Source organism: Calonectris borealis, unplaced genomic scaffold (genome assembly GCF_964195595.1).
Source record: "Calonectris borealis unplaced genomic scaffold, bCalBor7.hap1.2 HAP1_SCAFFOLD_224, whole genome shotgun sequence".
In the NCBI taxonomy this organism is placed as follows: Eukaryota; Metazoa; Chordata; class Aves; order Procellariiformes; family Procellariidae; genus Calonectris; species Calonectris borealis.
The window spans coordinates 47,307-64,623 of record NW_027441609.1 but is presented as its reverse complement, the minus strand read 5'-3'; the positions used below and the strand labels follow the sequence as shown (position 1 = coordinate 64,623).

At 68.8% G+C, this 17,317-nt stretch overlaps 1 protein-coding gene across 1 annotated transcript in view; it reads left to right on the top strand.

The window, feature by feature from the left end:
- Window positions 1-1,098: 1,098 nt before the first annotated feature.
- LOC142077346 (proline-rich protein 12-like) overlaps window positions 1,099-17,317 on the top strand; it is a 22,351-nt gene continuing 6,132 nt past the window's right edge. The window contains 5 exon segments of the mRNA XM_075139412.1: window positions 1,099-1,194; window positions 4,434-4,550; window positions 8,108-8,224; window positions 9,647-9,780; window positions 15,500-15,852. Coding sequence (XP_074995513.1) covers window positions 1,099-1,194; window positions 4,434-4,550; window positions 8,108-8,224; window positions 9,647-9,780; window positions 15,500-15,852 — 817 coding nt within the window.

Here is a 17,317-nt window from a genome sequence, read left to right as displayed (position 1 = left end):
GCATCTTCCGCGAGAGGGACGAGTTCGTCGTCCGCGTCGAGGACATCCAGGCCCTCAAGGTGGGCACTGGGAGGCACTGGGAGGCACTAGGAGGCACTGGGAGGAAGGAAGAGGCAGTAGGAGAGGGACTGGGAGGCACTGGGAGGCACTGGGAGGAAGGAAGAGGCAGTAGGAGAGGGACTGGGAGGCACTGGGAGGCACTGGGAGGCAGGAGAAGGCAGTAGGAGAGGCACTGGGAGCACTGGGAGCACTGGGAGAGGGACTGGAGGGCATCTTCCGCGAGAGGGACGAGTTCGTCGTCCGCGTCGAGGACATCCAGGCCCTCAAGGTGGGCACTGGGAGGCACTGGGAGGCACTGGGAGGCACTGGGAGGAAGGAAGAGGCAGTAGGAGAGGGACTGGGAGGCACTGGGAGGCACTGGGAGGCACTGGGAGGCAGGAAGAGGCAGTAGGAGAGGGACTGGGAGGCACTGGGAGGCACTGGGAGGCACTGGGAGGCACTGGGAGGCAGGAGAAGGCAGTAGGAGAGGCACTGGGAGCACTGGGAGCACTGGGAGAGGGACTGGAGGGCATCTTCCGTGAGAGGGACGAGTTCATCGTCCGCGTCGAGGACATCCAGGCCCTCAAGGTGGGCACTGGGAGGCACTGGGAGGCACTGGGAGGCACTGGGAGGAAGGAAGAGGCAGTAGGAGAGGGACTGGGAGGCACTGGGAGGGACTGGGAGGCACTGGGAGGCAGGAGGAGGCAGTAGGAGAGGCACTGGGAGCACTGGGAGGCACTGGGAGGCAGGAAGAGGCAGTAGGAGAGGGACTGGGAGGCACTGGGAGGCACTGGGAGGCACTGGGAGGCAGGAGAAGGCAGTAGGAGAGGCACTGGGAGCACTGGGAGCACTGGGAGAGGGACTGGAGGGCATCTTCCGCGAGAGGGACGAGTTCGTCGTCCGCGTCGAGGACATCCAGGCCCTCAAGGTGGGCACTGGGAGGCACTGGGAGGCACTGGGAGGCACTGGGAGGAAGGAAGAGGCAGTAGGAGTGGGACTGGGAGGCACTGGGAGGCACTGGGAGGCACTGGGAGGCAGGAGAAGGCAGTAGGAGAGGCAATGGGAACACTGGGAGCACTGGGAGAGGGACTGGAGGGCATCTTCCGCGAGAGGGACGAGTTCGTCGTCCGCGTCGAGGACATCCAGGCCCTCAAGGTGGGCACTGGGAGGCACTGGGAGGCACTGGGAGGCACTGGGAGGAAGGAAGACGCAGTAGGAGAGGGACTGGGAGGCACTGGGAGGCACTGGGAGGGACTGGGAGGCACTGGGAGGCAGGAAGAGGCAGTAGGAGAGGGACTGGGAGGCACTGGGAGGCACTGGGAGGCACTGGGAGGCACTGGGAGGCAGGAAGAGGCAGTAGGAGAGGGACTGGGAGGCACTGGGAGGCACTGGGAGGCACTGGGAGGAAGGAAGACGCAGTAGGAGAGGGACTGGGAGGCACTGGGAGGCACTGGGAGGCACTGGGAGGCACTGGGAGGCAGGAAGAGGCAGTAGGAGAGGGACTGGGAGGCACTGGGAGGCACTGGGAGGCACTGGGAGGCACTGGGAGGAAGGAAGAGGCAGTAGGAGAGGGACTGGGAGGCACTGGGAGGCACTGGGAGGCACTGGGAGGCAGGAAGAGGCAGTAGGAGAGGGACTGGGAGGCACTGGGAGGGACTGGGAGGCACTGGGAGGCAGGAAGAGGCAGTAGGAGAGGGACTGGGAGGCACTGGGAGGCACTGGGAGGCACTGGGAGGCAGGAGAAGGCAGTAGGAGAGGCACTGGGAGCACTGGGAGCACTGGGAGAGGGACTGGAGGGCATCTTCCGCGAGAGGGACGAGTTCGTCGTCCGCGTCGAGGACATCCAGGCCCTCAAGGTGGGCACTGGGAGGCACTGGGAGGCACTGGGAGGCACTGGGAGGCAGGAAGAGGCAGTAGGAGAGGGACTGGGAGGCACTGGGAGGCACTGGGAGGCACTGGGAGGAAGGAAGAGGCAGTAGGAGAGGGACTGGGAGGCACTGGGAGGGACTGGGAGGCACTGGGAGGCACTGGGAGGCAGGAAGAGGCAGTAGGAGAGGGACTGGGAGGCACTGGGAGGGACTGGGAGGCACTGGGAGGCAGGAGAAGGCAGTAGGAGAGGCACTGGGAGCACTGGGAGCACTGGGAGAGGGACTGGAGGGCATCTTCCGCGAGAGGGACGAGTTCGTCGTCCGCGTCGAGGACATCCAGGCCCTCAAGGTGGGCACTGGGAGGCACTGGGAGGCACTGGGAGGCACTGGGAGGAAGGAAGAGGCAGTAGGAGAGGGACTGGGAGGCACTGGGAGGCACTGGGAGGAAGGAAGAGGCAGTAGGAGTGGGACTGGGAGGCACTGGGAGGCACTGGGAGGCACTGGGAGGCACTGGGAGGCAGGAAGAGGCAGTAGGAGAGGGACTGGGAGGCACTGGGAGGCACTGGGAGGCAGGAGAAGGCAGTAGGAGACGCACTGGGATGTACTGGGAGGCACTGGGAGGCACTGGGAGGCACTGGGAGGCAGGAAGAGGCAGTAGGAGAGAGACTGGGAGGGAACTGTGAGGCACTGGGAGGGACTGGGAAGCAGGAGAAGGCAGTAGGAGAGGCACTGGGATGCACTGGGAGGCACTGGGAGGCACTGGGAGGCAGGAAGAGGCAGTAGGAGGGGGACTGGGAGGGAACTGGGAGGCACTGGGAGGGACTGGGAGGAAAGAAGAGGCAGTAGGAGAGGGACTGGGAGGCACTGGGAGGCAGGAGAAGGCAAGTAGGAGAGGGACTGGGAGGCACTGGGAGGGACTGGGAGGCACTGGGAGGCACTGGGAGGCAGGAGAAGGCAGTAGGAGAGGCACTGGGAGGCAGGAAGAGGCAGTAAGAGAGGGACTGGGAGGCACTGGGAGGGACTGGGAGGCACTGGGAGGCAAGAGAGGCGATAGGAGAGGGACTGGGAGGCACTGGGAGGCACTGGGAGGCAGGAGGAGGCAGTAGGAGAGGCACTGGGAGCACTGGGAGCACTGGGAGAAGGACTGGAGGGCATCTTCCGCGAGAGGGACGAGTTCGTCGTCCGCGTCGAGGACATCCAGGCCCTCAAGGTGGGCACTGGGAGGCACTGGGAGGCACTGGGAGGCACTGGGAGGAAGGAAGAGGCAGTAGGAGAGGGACTGGGAGGCACTGGGAGGCACTGGGAGGCACTGGGAGGCACTGGGAGGCAGGAAGAGGCAGTAGGAGAGGGACTGGGAGGCACTGGGAGGGACTGGGAGGCACTGGGAGGCAGGAAGAGGCAGTAGGAGAGGGACTGGGAGGCACTGGGAGGCACTGGGAGGCAGGAGAAGGCAGTAGGAGAGGCACTGGGAGCACTGGGAGCACTGGGAGAAGGACTGGAGGGCATCTTCCGCGAGAGGGACGAGTTCGTCGTCCGCGTCGAGGACATCCAGGCCCTCAAGGTGGGCACTGGGAGGCACTGGGAGGCACTGGGAGGCACTGGGAGGAAGGAAGAGGCAGTAGGAGAGGGACTGGGAGGCACTGGGAGGCACTGGGAGGCACTGGGAGGCACTGGGAGGCAGGAAGAGGCAGTAGGAGAGGGACTGGGAGGCACTGGGAGGGACTGGGAGGCACTGGGAGGCAGGAAGAGGCAGTAGGAGAGGGACTGGGAGGCACTGGGAGGCACTGGGAGGCAGGAGAAGGCAGTAGGAGAGGCACTGGGAGCACTGGGAGCACTGGGAGGCACTGGGAGGCAGGAAGAGGCAGTAGGAGAGGGACTGGGAGGCACTGGGAGGCACTGGGAGGCACTGGGAGGCAAGAAGAGGCAGTAGGAGAGGGACTGGGAGGCACTGGGAGGCACTGGGAGGCACTGGGAGGCACTGGGAGGAAGGAAGAGGCAGTAGGAGAGGGACTGGGAGGCACTGGGAGGCACTGGGAGGCAGGAAGAGGCAGTAGGAGAGGGACTGGGAGGCACTGGGATGCACTGGGAGGCACTGGGAGGCAGGAAGAGGCAGTAGGAGAGGGACTGGGAGGCACTGGGAGGGACTGGGAGGCACTGGGAGGCAGGAAGAGGCAGTAGGAGAGGGACTGGGAGGCACTGGGAGGCACTGGGAGGCACTGGGAGGCAGGAGAAGGCAGTAGGAGAGGCACTGGGAGCACTGGGAGCACTGGGAGAGGGACTGGAGGGCATCTTCCGCGAGAGGGACGAGTTCGTCGTCCGCGTCGAGGACATCCAGGCCCTCAAGGTGGGCACTGGGAGGCACTGGGAGGCACTGGGAGGCACTGGGAGGAAGGAAGAGGCAGTAGGAGAGGGACTGGGAGGCACTGGGAGGCACTGGGAGGCACTGGGAGGCACTGGGAGGCAGGAAGAGGCAGTAGGAGAGGGACTGGGAGGCACTGGGAGGGACTGGGAGGCACTGGGAGGCAGGAAGAGGCAGTAGGAGAGGCACTGGGAGCACTGGGAGCACTGGGAGAGGGACTGGAGGGCATCTTCCGCGAGAGGGACGAGTTCGTCGTCCGCGTCGAGGACATCCAGGCCCTCAAGGTGGGCACTGGGAGGCACTGGGAGGCACTGGGAGGCACTGGGAGGGACTGGGAGGAAGGAAAAGGCAGTAGGAGAGGGACTGGGAGGCACTGGGAGGGAGTGGGAGGCACTGGGAGGCAGGAAGAGGCAGTAGGAGAGGGACTGGGAGGCACTGGGAGGCACTGGGAGGCACTGGGAGGATGGAAGAGGCAGTAGGAGAGGGACTGGGATGCACTGGGAGGCACTGGGAGGCACTGGGAGGCAGGAGAAGGCAGTAGGAGAGGGACTGGGAAGGACTGGGAGGCACAGGGAGGCACTGGGAGGCACTGGGAGGCACTGGGAGGCAGGAAGAGGCAGTAGGAGAGGGACTGGGAGGCACTGGGAGGCACTGGGAGGCAGGAAGAGGCAGTAGGAGAGGGACTGGGAGGCACTGGGAGGCAAGAGGCGATAGGAGAGGGACTGGGAGGCACTGGGAGGCCCTGGGAGGCAGGAAGAGGCAGTAGGAGAGGCACTGGGAGCACTGGGAGGCCCTGGGAGGCACTGGGAGGCAGGAAGAGGCAGTAGGAGAGGGACTGGGAGGGACTGGGAGGCCCTGGGAGGCACTGGGAGGCAGGAAGAGGCAGTAGGAGAGGGACTGGGAGGCACTGGGAGGCACTGGGAGGCACTGGGAGGCAGGAAGAGGCAGTAGGAGAGGGACTGGGAGGCACTGGGAGGCACTGGGAGGCACTGGGAGGCAGGAAGAGGCAGTAGGAGAGGGACTGGGAGGCACTGGGAGGGACTGGGAGGCAGGAGAAGGCAGTAGGAGAGGCACTGGGATGCACTGGGACTGGGAGGCACTGGGAGGCACTGGGAGGCACTGGGAGGCACTGGGAGGAAGGAAGAGGCAGTAGGAGAGGGACTGGGAGGCACTGGGAGGCACTGGGAGGGACTGGGAGGCAGGAAGAGGCAGTAGGAGAGGGACTGGGAGGCACTGGGAGGGACTGGGAGGCAGGAGAAGGCAGTAGGAGAGGCACTGGGAGACACTGGGAGGCAGGAAGAGGCAGTAGGAGAGGGACTGGGAGGCACTGGGAGGCACTGGGAGGCAGGAGAAGGCAGTAGGAGAGGCACTGGGAGGCACTGGGAGGCACTGGGAGGCAGGAAGAGGCAGTAGGAGAGGGACTGGGAGGCACTGGGAGGCACTGGGAAGCACTGGGAGGCAGGAGAAGGCAGTAGGAGAGGCACTGGGAGGCACTGGGAGGCAGGAAGAGGCAGTAGGAGAGGGACTGGGAGGCACTGGGAGGCACTGGGAGGCAGGAGAAGGCAGTAGGAAAGGCACTGGGAGGCACTGGGAGGCACTGGGAGGCAGGAAGAGGCAGTAGGAGAGGGACTGGGAGGCACTGGGAGGCACTGGGAAGCACTGGGAGGCAGGAGAAGGCAGTAGGAGAGGCACTGGGAGGGACTGGGAGGGACTGGGAGGCAGGAAGAGGCAGTAGGAGAGGCACTGGGAGGGACTGGGAGGCACTGGGAGGCAGGAGAAGGCAGTAGGAGAGGCACTGGGAGGCACTGGGAGGCACTGGGAGACAGCAGAAGGCAGTAGGAGAGGCACTGGGAGCACTGGGAGCACTGGGAGCACTGGGAGCGGGACCCCACGGTATCAGCAGGCACCAGTAGAGTTACTGGTTCTTACTGGGAGGCACTGGGAGGGGGCAGGAGGGCTGCAGGGGGTGAGGCCCCGGGTTTGGGGGGGCCACGGGGGGGTGGGGCAGGTTTTGGGGTGCTGGGAGGGGCACAGGGGGGGTGGGGCACGTTTTGGGGTGCTGGGGGCACACGGGGGGGGTGGGGCAGGTTTTGGGGTGCTGGGGGGGCACGGGGGGGTGGGGCAGGTTTTGGGGTGCTGGGGGGGCCTCGAGGGGGTGGGGCAGGTTTTGGGGTGCTGGGGGGGCCACGGGGGGGTGGGGCAGGTTTTGGGGTGCTGGGGGGGCACGGGGGGGGTTGGGGCAGGTTTTGGGGTGCTGGGGGGGCACGGGGGGGGTGGGGCAGGTTTTGGGGTGCTGGGGGGGCACAGGGGGGGTGGGGCAGGTTTTGGGGTGCTGGGGGGGGCCACGGGGGGGGGCGGGTGCTGGGGGGCACCCGGGGGGTTGGGGCAGGTTTTGGGGTGCTGGGGGGGCAGAGGGGGGGTGGGGCAGGTTTTGGGGTGCTGGGGGCACACGGGGGGGGTGGGGCAGGTTTTGGGGTGCTGGGGGCACACGGGGGGGTGGGGCAGGTTTTGGGGTGCTGGGGGGGGCACGGGGGGGTGGGGCAGGTTTTGGGGTGCTGGGGGGGCACGGGGGGGGTGGGGCAGGTTTTGGGGTGCTGGGGGGGCACGGGGGGGGTGGGGCAGGTTTTGGGGTGCTGGGGGCACACGGGGGGGGTGGGGCAGGTTTTGGGGTGCTGGGGGCACACGGGGGGGTGGGGCAGGTTTTGGGGTGCTGGGGGGGGCACGGGGGGGTGGGGCAGGTTTTGGGGTGCTGGGGGGGCACGGGGGGGGTGGGGCAGGTTTTGGGGTGCTGGGGGGGGCACGGGGGGGTGGGGCAGGTTTTGGGGTGCTGGGGGCACACGGGGGGGTGGGGCAGGTTTTGGGGTGCTGGGGGGCACAGGGGGGGTGGGGCAGGTTTTGGGGTGCTGGGGGACACGCGGGGGGGTGGGGCAGGTTTTGGGGTGCTGGGGGGGGCACACGGGGGGTGGGGCAGGTTTTGGGGTGCTGGGGGGGCACGGGGGGGGTGGGGCAGGTTTTGGGGTGCTGGGGGGGCACACGGGGGTTGGGGCAGGTTTTGGGGTGCCGGGGGGGGCACACGGGGGGGGTGGGGCAGGTTTTGGGGTGCTGGGGGGGGCACACGGGGGGTGGGGCAGGTTTTGGGGTGCTGGGGGACACGCGGGGGGGTGGGGCAGGTTTTGGGGTGCTGGGGGGGGCACACGGGGGGTGGGGCAGGTTTTGGGGTGCTGGGGGGGCACGGGGGGGGTGGGGCAGGTTTTGGGGTGCTGGGGGGGCACACGGGGGTTGGGGCAGGTTTTGGGGTGCCGGGGGGGGCACACGGGGGGGGTGGGGCAGGTTTTGGGGTGCTGGGGGGCACACGGGGGGGTGGGGCAGGTTTTGGGGTGCTGGGGGGCACACGGGGGGGGTGGGGCACGTTTTGGGGTGCTGGGGGGCACGGGGGGGGTGGGGCAGGTTTTGGGGTGCTGGGGGGGGCACACGGGGGGTGGGGCAGGTTTTGGGGTGCTGGGGGGGCACACGGGGGGGTGGGGCAGGTTTTGGGGTGCTCGGGGGGCACACGGGGGTTGGGGCAGGTTTTGGGGTGCCGGGGGGGGCACACGGGGGGGTTGGGGCAGGTTTTGGGGTGCTGGGGGGGCACAGGGGGGGTGGGGCACGTTTTGGGGTGCTGGGGGGGCACACGGGGGGGGCTGGACCAGTTTTAGGGATACCAGGATGACGCCGAGCTCGTGGCTGGATTTTGGGGTGCCTCGGGGGGGTCAGGTCAGATGGACGGGGGTGGGGGCCCCCTCGGGGGGCGGGGGCCGGTTTTTGGGGTGCGGGGGCCCCCCGTGACCCCCCCTTTGGGCAGCTGGCGCTGCAGACGGGCCGGGAGCCCCCCCCAATCTGGCGGGTGCAGAAGGCTCTGCTCCAGAAGTTCACCCCCGAGATCAAGGACGGGCAGCGCCAGTTCTGCGCCACCAGCAACGTGAGTGGGGGCCCCCCCAAACCTGAGACCCCCCCCAAAACCTGAGACCCCCCAAACCTGAGACCCCCCCAAACTCTGAGACCCCCCCAAAACCTGAGACACCCCCCCAAAACCTGGGACCCCCCCAAACCTGAGACACCCCCCAAACCTTGAGACCCCCCCAAAACCTGAGAAACCCCCAAACCTGAGCCCCCACAAAACCTGAGACCCCCCCAAAACTGAGACCCCCCAAAACCTGAGACCCCCCCAAAACCTGAGACCCCCCAAACCTGAGACCCCCCCAAACTCTGAGACCCCCCCAAAACCTGAGACCCCCCAAACCTGAGACCCCCCCAAACTCTGAGACCCCCCCAAAACCTGAGACCCCCCCAAAAGCTGAGACACCCCAAACCCTGAGACCTCCCCAAAAGCTGAGCCCCCCCAAACCTTGAGAGCCCCCCAAAACCTGAGACCCCCCCAAAACCTGAGCCCCCCCAAAACCTAAGACACGTCCTAAACTCTGAGACCCCCCCAAAACCTGAGACACCCCAAACCCTGAGACCCCCCCAAAAGCTGAGCCCCCCGCAAACCTTGAGACCCCCCCAAAACCTCAGACTCCCCCCAAACCTGAGCCCCCCCCCAAAAACTGGGCCCCCCCCCCAAACCTGGGACCCCCCCCTAAAACCTGAGACCCCCCCAAACCTGAGACCCCCCCAAAACCTGAGACCCCCCCAAAACCTGAGCCCCCCCCCAAAACCTAAGACCCCCCCACAAACCCTGGGACACCGCCCCAAACCTGGGATCCCCCCCAAATAGGGGGTTCCTGGGGGGGGGCCTGGGGGTATTTGGGGTCCTGGGGGGGGGTCCTGGGGGTATTTTGGTTTGGGGGGGTCCCTGGGGGGGGGGTCCTGGAGGTATTTGGGGTGTTGGGGGGGTCCTGGGGGGTCCCTGGGGGGGGTCCCGGGGGTGTTTGGGGTCTGGGGGGGTCCCTGGGGGGGTCCCGGGGGTGTTTGGAGTCTGGGGGGGGCCCCGGGAAGGGGGTCCTGGGGGTATTTGGGGTTTTGGGGGGTCCCTGGGGGGGTCCTGGGGGTATTTGGAGTGGGGGGGGGGGCCCCCGGGGAATTTGGGGGGTCCCTGGGGGGATCCTGGGGGTATTTGGGGTCTGGGGGGGTCCCTGGGGGGGTCCTGGGGGTATTTGGGGTCTGGGGGGGATCCCTGGGGGGGTCCTGGGGGTATTTGGGGTTTTGGGGCGTCCCTGGGGGGGTCCTGGGGATATTTGGGGTCTGGGGGGATCCTTAGGGGGGGTCCCGGGGGTATTTGGGGTTTTGGGGGGTCCCTGTGGAGATCCTGGGGCTATTTGGGGTCTGGGGGAGTCCCAGAGGGGTCAGGGGGGTTACGGGGGGTGTTGGGGTCCCCCCTGACCCCCCCCCCCGCCCCCCCCAGTACCTGGGGTACTTCGGGGACGCCAAGAACCGGTACCAGCGCCTGTACGTCAAGTTCCTGGAGAACGTCAACAAGAAGGACTACGTGCGGGTCTGCTCCCGCAAGCCCTGGCACCGGCCCCTCGCCGCCGTCAGGTGGGCACTGGGAGCACTGGGAGCACTGGGGGGCACTGGGGGGCACTGGGGGCATTGGGGGCATTGGGGACGCTGGGGGCACTGGGGGCACTGGGGGCACTGGGGGCACTGGGGACACGGGGACGTGGGGCTACGTGCGGGTCTGCTCCCGCAAGCCCTGGCACCGGCCCCTCGCCGCCGTCAGGTGGGCACTGGGAGCACTGGGAGCACTGGGGGGCACTGGGGGCACTGGGGGCATTGGGGGCATTGGGGACACTGGGGGCACTGGGGGCACTGGGGGCACTGGGGACACGGGGACGTGGGGCTACGTGCGGGTCTGCTCCCGCAAGCCCTGGCACCGGCCCCTCGCCGCCGTCAGGTGGGCACTGGGAGCACTGGGAGCACTGGGAGCACTGGGGGGCACTGGGGGCACTGGGGACATTGGGGGCATTGGGGACACTGGGGGCACTGGGGGCACTGGGGGCACTGGGGACACTGGGGGCATTGGGAGCACTGGGAGCACTGGGGGCACTGGGGGCATTGGGGGCATTGGGGGCACTGGGGGCACTGGGGGCACTGGGGACACTGGGGGCACTGGGGGCACTGGGGGCATTGGGGACACTGGGGGCACTGGGAGCACTGGGGGCACTGGGGACACTGGGGACACTGGGGACATTGGGGGCACTGGGGACATTGGGGGCACTGGGGGCACTGGGGACACGGGGACGTGGGGCTACGTGCGGGTCTGCTCCCGCAAGCCCTGGCACCGGCCCCTCGCCGCCGTCAGGTGGGCACTGGGAGCACTGGGAGCACTGGGAGCACTGGGGGGCACTGGGGGCACTGGGGGCATTGGGGGCATTGGGGACGCTGGGGGCACTGGGGGCACTGGGGACACGGGGACGTGGGGCTACGTGCGGGTCTGCTCCCGCAAGCCCTGGCACCGGCCCCTCGCCGCCGTCAGGTGGGCACTGGGAGCACTGGGAGCACTGGGAGCACTGGGGGGCACTGGGGGCACTGGGGGCATTGGGGGCACTGGGGACACTGGGGGCACTGGGGGCACTGGGGACACGGGGACGTGGGGCTACGTGCGGGTCTGCTCCCGCAAGCCCTGGCACCGGCCCCTCGCCGCCGTCAGGTGGGCACTGGGAGCACTGGGAGCACTGGGAGCACTGGGGGGCACTGGGGGCATTGGGGGCATTGGGGACGCTGGGGACACTGGGGGCACTGGGGACACGGGGACGTGGGGCTACGTGCGGGTCTGCTCCCGCAAGCCCTGGCACCGGCCCCTCGCCGCCGTCAGGTGGGCACTGGGAGCACTGGGAGCACTGGGGGGCACTGGGGGCACTGGGGGCATTGGGGGCATTGGGGACGCTGGGGGCACTGGGGGCACTGGGGGCACTGGGGACACGGGGACGTGGGGCTACGTGCGGGTCTGCTCCCGCAAGCCCTGGCACCGGCCCCTCGCCGCCGTCAGGTGGGCACTGGGAGCACTGGGAGCACTGGGGGGCACTGGGGGCACTGGGGGCATTGGGGGCATTGGGGACACTGGGGGCACTGGGGGCACTGGGGGCACTGGGGACACGGGGACGTGGGGCTACGTGCGGGTCTGCTCCCGCAAGCCCTGGCACCGGCCCCTCGCCGCCGTCAGGTGGGCACTGGGAGCACTGGGAGCACTGGGGGGCACTGGGGGCACTGGGGGCATTGGGGGCATTGGGGACACTGGGGGCACTGGGGGCACTGGGGGCACTGAGGACACGGGGACGTGGGGCTACGTGCGGGTCTGCTCCCGCAAGCCCTGGCACCGGCCCCTCGCCGCCGTCAGGTGGGCACTGGGAGCACTGGGAGCACTGGGAGCACTGGGGGGCACTGGGGGGCACTGGGGGCATTGGGGGCATTGGGGACGCTGGGGGCACTGGGGGCACTGGGGACACGGGGACGTGGGGCTACGTGCGGGTCTGCTCCCGCAAGCCCTGGCACCGGCCCCTCGCCGCCGTCAGGTGGGCACTGGGAGCACTGGGAGCACTGGGAGCACTGGGGGGCACTGGGGGCACTGGGGGCATTGGGGACATTGGGGACACTGGGGGCACTGGGGGCACTGGGGACACGGGGACGTGGGGCTACGTGCGGGTCTGCTCCCGCAAGCCCTGGCACCGGCCCCTCGCCGCCGTCAGGTGGGCACTGGGAGCACTGGGAGCACTGGGAGCACTGGGGGGCACTGGGGGCACTGGGGGCATTGGGGGCATTGGGGACGCTGGGGGCACTGGGGGCACTGGGGACACGGGGACGTGGGGCTACGTGCGGGTCTGCTCCCGCAAGCCCTGGCACCGGCCCCTCGCCGCCGTCAGGTGGGCACTGGGAGCACTGGGAGCACTGGGAGCACTGGGGGGCACTGGGGGCACTGGGGGCATTGGGGACATTGGGGACACTGGGGGCACTGGGGGCACTGGGGACACGGGGACGTGGGGCTACGTGCGGGTCTGCTCCCGCAAGCCCTGGCACCGGCCCCTCGCCGCCGTCAGGTGGGCACTGGGAGCACTGGGAGCACTGGGAGCACTGGGGGGCACTGGGGGCACTGGGGGCATTGGGGGCATTGGGGACGCTGGGGGCACTGGGGGCACTGGGGACACGGGGACGTGGGGCTACGTGCGGGTCTGCTCCCGCAAGCCCTGGCACCGGCCCCTCGCCGCCGTCAGGTGGGCACTGGGAGCACTGGGAGCACTGGGGGGCACTGGGGGGCACTGGGGGCACTGGGGGCACTGGGGGCATTGGGGACACTGGGGACACTGGGGGCACTGGGGGCACTGGGGGCACTGGGGACACTGGGGACACGGGGACGTGGGGCTACGTGCGGGTCTGCTCCCGCAAGCCCTGGCACCGGCCCCTCGCCACCGTCAGGTGGGCACTGGGAGCACTGGGAGCACTGGGGGGCACTGGGGGCACTGGGGGCATTGGGGGCATTGGGGACACTGGGGACACTGGGGGCACTGGGGACACTGGGGGCACTGGGGGCACTGGGGACACGGGGACGTGGGGCTACGTGCGGGTCTGCTCCCACAAGCCCTGGCACCGGCCCCTCGCCGCCGTCAGGTGGGCACTGGGAGCACTGGGAGCACTGGGGGCATTGGGGGCATTGGGGGCACTGGGGACACTGGGGGCACTGGGGACACGGGGACGTGGGGCTACGTGCGGGTCTGCTCCCGCAAGCCCTGGCACCGGCCCCTCGCCGCCGTCAGGTGGGCACTGGGAGCACTGGGAGCACTGGGAGCACTGGGGGGCACTGGGGGCACTGGGGGCATTGGGGACACTGGGGGCATTGGGGGCATTGGGGACATTGGGGGCACTGGGGGCACTGGGGGCACTGGGGACACGGGGACGTGGGGCTACGTGCGGGTCTGCTCCCGCAAGCCCTGGCACCGGCCCCTCGCCGCCGTCAGGTGGGCACTGGGAGCACTGGGAGCACTGGGAGCACTGGGGGGCACTGGGGGCACTGGGGGGCACTGGGGGCACTGGGGGCATTGGGGGCATTGGGGACGCTGGGGGCACTGGGGGCACTGGGGACACGGGGACGTGGGGCTACGTGCGGGTCTGCTCCCGCAAGCCCTGGCACCGGCCCCTCGCCGCTGTCAGGTGGGCACTGGGAGCACTGGGAGCACTGGGAGCACTGGGAGCACTGGGGGGCACTGGGGACACTGGGAGCATTGGGGGCATTGGGGACACTGGGGACACTGGGGGCACTGGGGACACGGGGACGTGGGGCTACGTGCGGGTCTGCTCCCGCAAGCCCTGGCACCGGCCCCTCGCCGCCGTCAGGTGGGCACTGGGAGCACTGGGAGCACTGGGGGGCACTGGGGGCACTGGGGGCATTGGGGGCATTGGGGACACTGGGGGCACTGGGGGCACTGGGGGCACTGGGGACACGGGGACGTGGGGCTACGTGCGGGTCTGCTCCCGCAAGCCCTGGCACCGGCCCCTCGCCGCCGTCAGGTGGGCACTGGGAGCACTGGGAGCACTGGGAGCACTGGGGGGCACTGGGGGCACTGGGGACATTGGGGGCATTGGGGACACTGGGGGCACTGGGGGCACTGGGGGCACTGGGGACACTGGGGGCATTGGGAGCACTGGGAGCACTGGGGGCACTGGGGGCATTGGGGGCATTGGGGGCACTGGGGGCACTGGGGGCACTGGGGACACTGGGGGCACTGGGGGCACTGGGGGCATTGGGGACACTGGGGGCACTGGGAGCACTGGGGGCACTGGGGACACTGGGGACACTGGGGACATTGGGGGCACTGGGGACATTGGGGGCACTGGGGGCACTGGGGACACGGGGACGTGGGGCTACGTGCGGGTCTGCTCCCGCAAGCCCTGGCACCGGCCCCTCGCCGCCGTCAGGTGGGCACTGGGAGCACTGGGAGCACTGGGGGGCACTGGGGGCACTGGGGGCACTGGGGGCACTGGGGGCATTGGGGACACTGGGGGCACTGGGGGCACTGGGGACACGGGGACACTGGGGGCACTGGGAGCACTGGCGGGCACTGGGGACATTGGGGGCATTGGGGACACTGGGGGCACTGGGGGCACTGGGAGCACTGGGGAGCACTAGGGACATTGGGGGCACTGGGGACACTGGGGGACACTGGGGGCACTGGGAGCACTGGGAGCACTGGGGGACACTGGGGGCATTGGGGGCATTGGGGACACTGGGGGCACTGGGAGCACTGGGGGGCACTGGGGACATTGAGGGCACTGGGGACACTGGGGGACACTGGGGGCACTGGGAGCACTGGGAGCACTGGGAGCACTGGGGGACACTGGGGGCATTGGGGGCACTGGGGACATTGGGGTCATTGGGGACACTGGGGGCACTGGGGGCACTGGGAGCACTGGGGGGCACTGGGGACATTGCGGGCACTGGGGACACTGGGGGACACTGGGGACACTGGGAGCACTGGGAGCACTGGGGACACTGGGGACATTGGGGGCACTGGGAGCACTGGGGGCACTGGGGACACTGGGAGCACTGGGAGCACTGGGGACACTGGGGACAGTGGGGGACACGGGGGGGGTCCCCGCTGTCCCCAAGGTCTTGGGGGGCACTCGAGGGGTCCCCAATGTCCCCACGGTCTGGGGCAGTTTTGGGGGGTCCTGAGGGGGTCCCCACGGCCCCCACAGCCTCAGGGGGACTTTGGGGGGGTCACGGGGGTCCCCAAGGACTTGGGGGACATTTGGGGGGGTCCCCATTTCCCCATGGCCTCGGGGGGGGGTTTGGGGGGGTCCCCATTGTCCCCAAGGACTTGGGGGGTTTTGGGGGGGTCCCCATTTCCCCATGGCCTCGGGGGGGGGTTGGGGGGGTCCCCATTGTCCCCAAGGACTTGGGGGGTTTTGGGGGGGGTCCCCATTGCCCCCATGGCCTCGGGGGGGTTTTGGGGGGGTCCCCATTGTCCCCATGGCCTCGGGGGGTTTTGGGGGGGGTCCCCATTGACCCCCAGCACCTCAGGGGGGGTTGGGGGGGTCCCCATTGTCCCCAAGGACTTGGGGGGGGGGGGTTGGGGGGGTCCCCATTGCCCCCCAGTCTTGGGGGGGCGGGGGAGGAGTTGGGGGTTCCCCCATGGTCTGAGGAGCTTTTGGGGGGTCTCGGGGGAGGGGGGGGGAATCCCCCTTACCCCTATAATCCAGGAGACTTTTGGGGGGTCCCCCACCCCCCCTGACCCCCCCCTTTCCCCCCCCCCCCCCCCCCCAGGAGACAAAGCCAACCCAAAGCCAGCGGCCCCAAAGCCCCGGCCCCCCCCAAATCGGAGCCCCCCGAAAAACCCCCCAAACCCGATCGCCCCGAAAAACCCCTTCGACCTGAGAAACCCCCCAGGCCGGAGAAACCCCCCAAAACTGAGAAACCCCCCAAAATCGAAAAACCTGAAACCCCGGCCCCCGCGCCGGCCGCGGGACCCCCCCGGGTACCCCCCGGCCCCCCCAAACCCAAACCCAAGCCCCCCAAAGTCAAAGCGGAGCCGCCCCCCAAAAAAAGGAAAAAATGGCTCAAGGAAGCGGCGACGTCGTCCGAGTCCGAATCCAGCCCCGACCCCCAGAGCGAGGAGGGTGAGTTTTGGGGGGGCCCCGGGGGGGGGACCCCAATATTTGGGGGCGGGTCCTGGGGGTTTTGAGGGGTCTTTGGGGGGTCCTTGGGGTGTTTGAAGGGTAGGAGGGGGGAATTGGGGCGCCCTGGGGCTTGTTTGGGGGGGGCCCTGAGGATTTGGGGGGGCCCTGGGGATTTTGGGGGGGCTCTGGGGCATTGTTGGGGGGGCCCTGGGGATTTGGGGGGGCCCTGGGGGTTTTTGGGGGGCCCGTGGGATTTTGGGGGGTCGTTTTGGGGGTCCTTGGGGTGTTTGAAGGGTAGGAGGGGGGAATTGGGGGGCCCTGGGGCTTGTTTGGGGGGGGCCCTGAGGATTTGGGGGGGCCCTGGGGATTTTGGGGGGGCTCTGGGGCATTGTTGGGGGGGCTCTGGGGATTTGGGGGGGTTTTGGGGGGGCCCGTGGGATTTTGGGGGGTCGTTTTGGGGGGTCCTTGGGGTGTTTGAAGGGTAGGAGGGGGGAATTGGGGGGCCCTGGGGCTTCTTTGGGGGGGGGTTGGGGGGGCCCTGAGGATTTGGGGGGGCCCTGGGGATTTGGGGGGGCCCTGGGGGCTGTGGGGGGGCAATGGGGGGTTTTGGGGGGGCCCTGAGGATTTGGGGGGGCCCTGGGGGTTGGGGGGGGGAATGGGGGGTGCTGGGGGGTCCCTGGGCTTTGGGGGGTCCTGGGGGGTTTTGGGATGCGGGGGGGGCGGGGTTCTTAAAGGGGCGATGCTCGCTGGGGGCGGGGCTGCAGCACATCGCGGGCTCCCGTTTTAAAAGGGGCGGGGTTTTGGGGGGGCGGGGCTTAACTGTAAAAGGGGTGGGGCTTGTTTCGTGGGCGGGGTTCCTATTTAAAGAGGCAGCGCACCTCTTTATAGGGGGCGTGGCCGCTGTGGGAAGGGGTGGAGTCTATGTTCTTAAGGGGGTGGGGTGTCCTGTGGGTGGGGCTCTCCTTGTGGGCGGGGCTTCTACTTAAAGGGGCCAGGCTCTCTTTAAGGAAAGGAGCAGGCAGCTCATTGGGCGATGCTCCAGACTCAAAGGGCGGGGCTCTCGTTGTGGGCGGGGCGCTACTAAAAGGGGCGGGGCTACCCTTGTGGGCGGGGCTTCGGTTTAAAAGGACCCCGCTCCTTATTAAGGGAGAAGCAGGCAGCCCATTGGGTGACGCTCCCTGTAACAAGGGGCGGGGCTCCTGGTTAAAGGGGCGGGGCTTTTCTTGTGGGCGGGGCTTTTCTTGTGGGCGGGGCTTCGATTTAAGAGGATCCTTCTCCTTATTAAGGCAGGAGCAGGCAGCCCATTGGGTGATGCTCCCTATAAAAGGGGCGGGGCTCTTCTTGGGGCGGGGCTTCCTTTGTGGGCGGGGCTCTACTAAAAGGGGCGGGACTTCCCTTGTGGGCGGGGCTTCATTTAAAGAGATCCTGCTCCTTATTAAGGTGGGAGGAGACATCCCATGGGGTG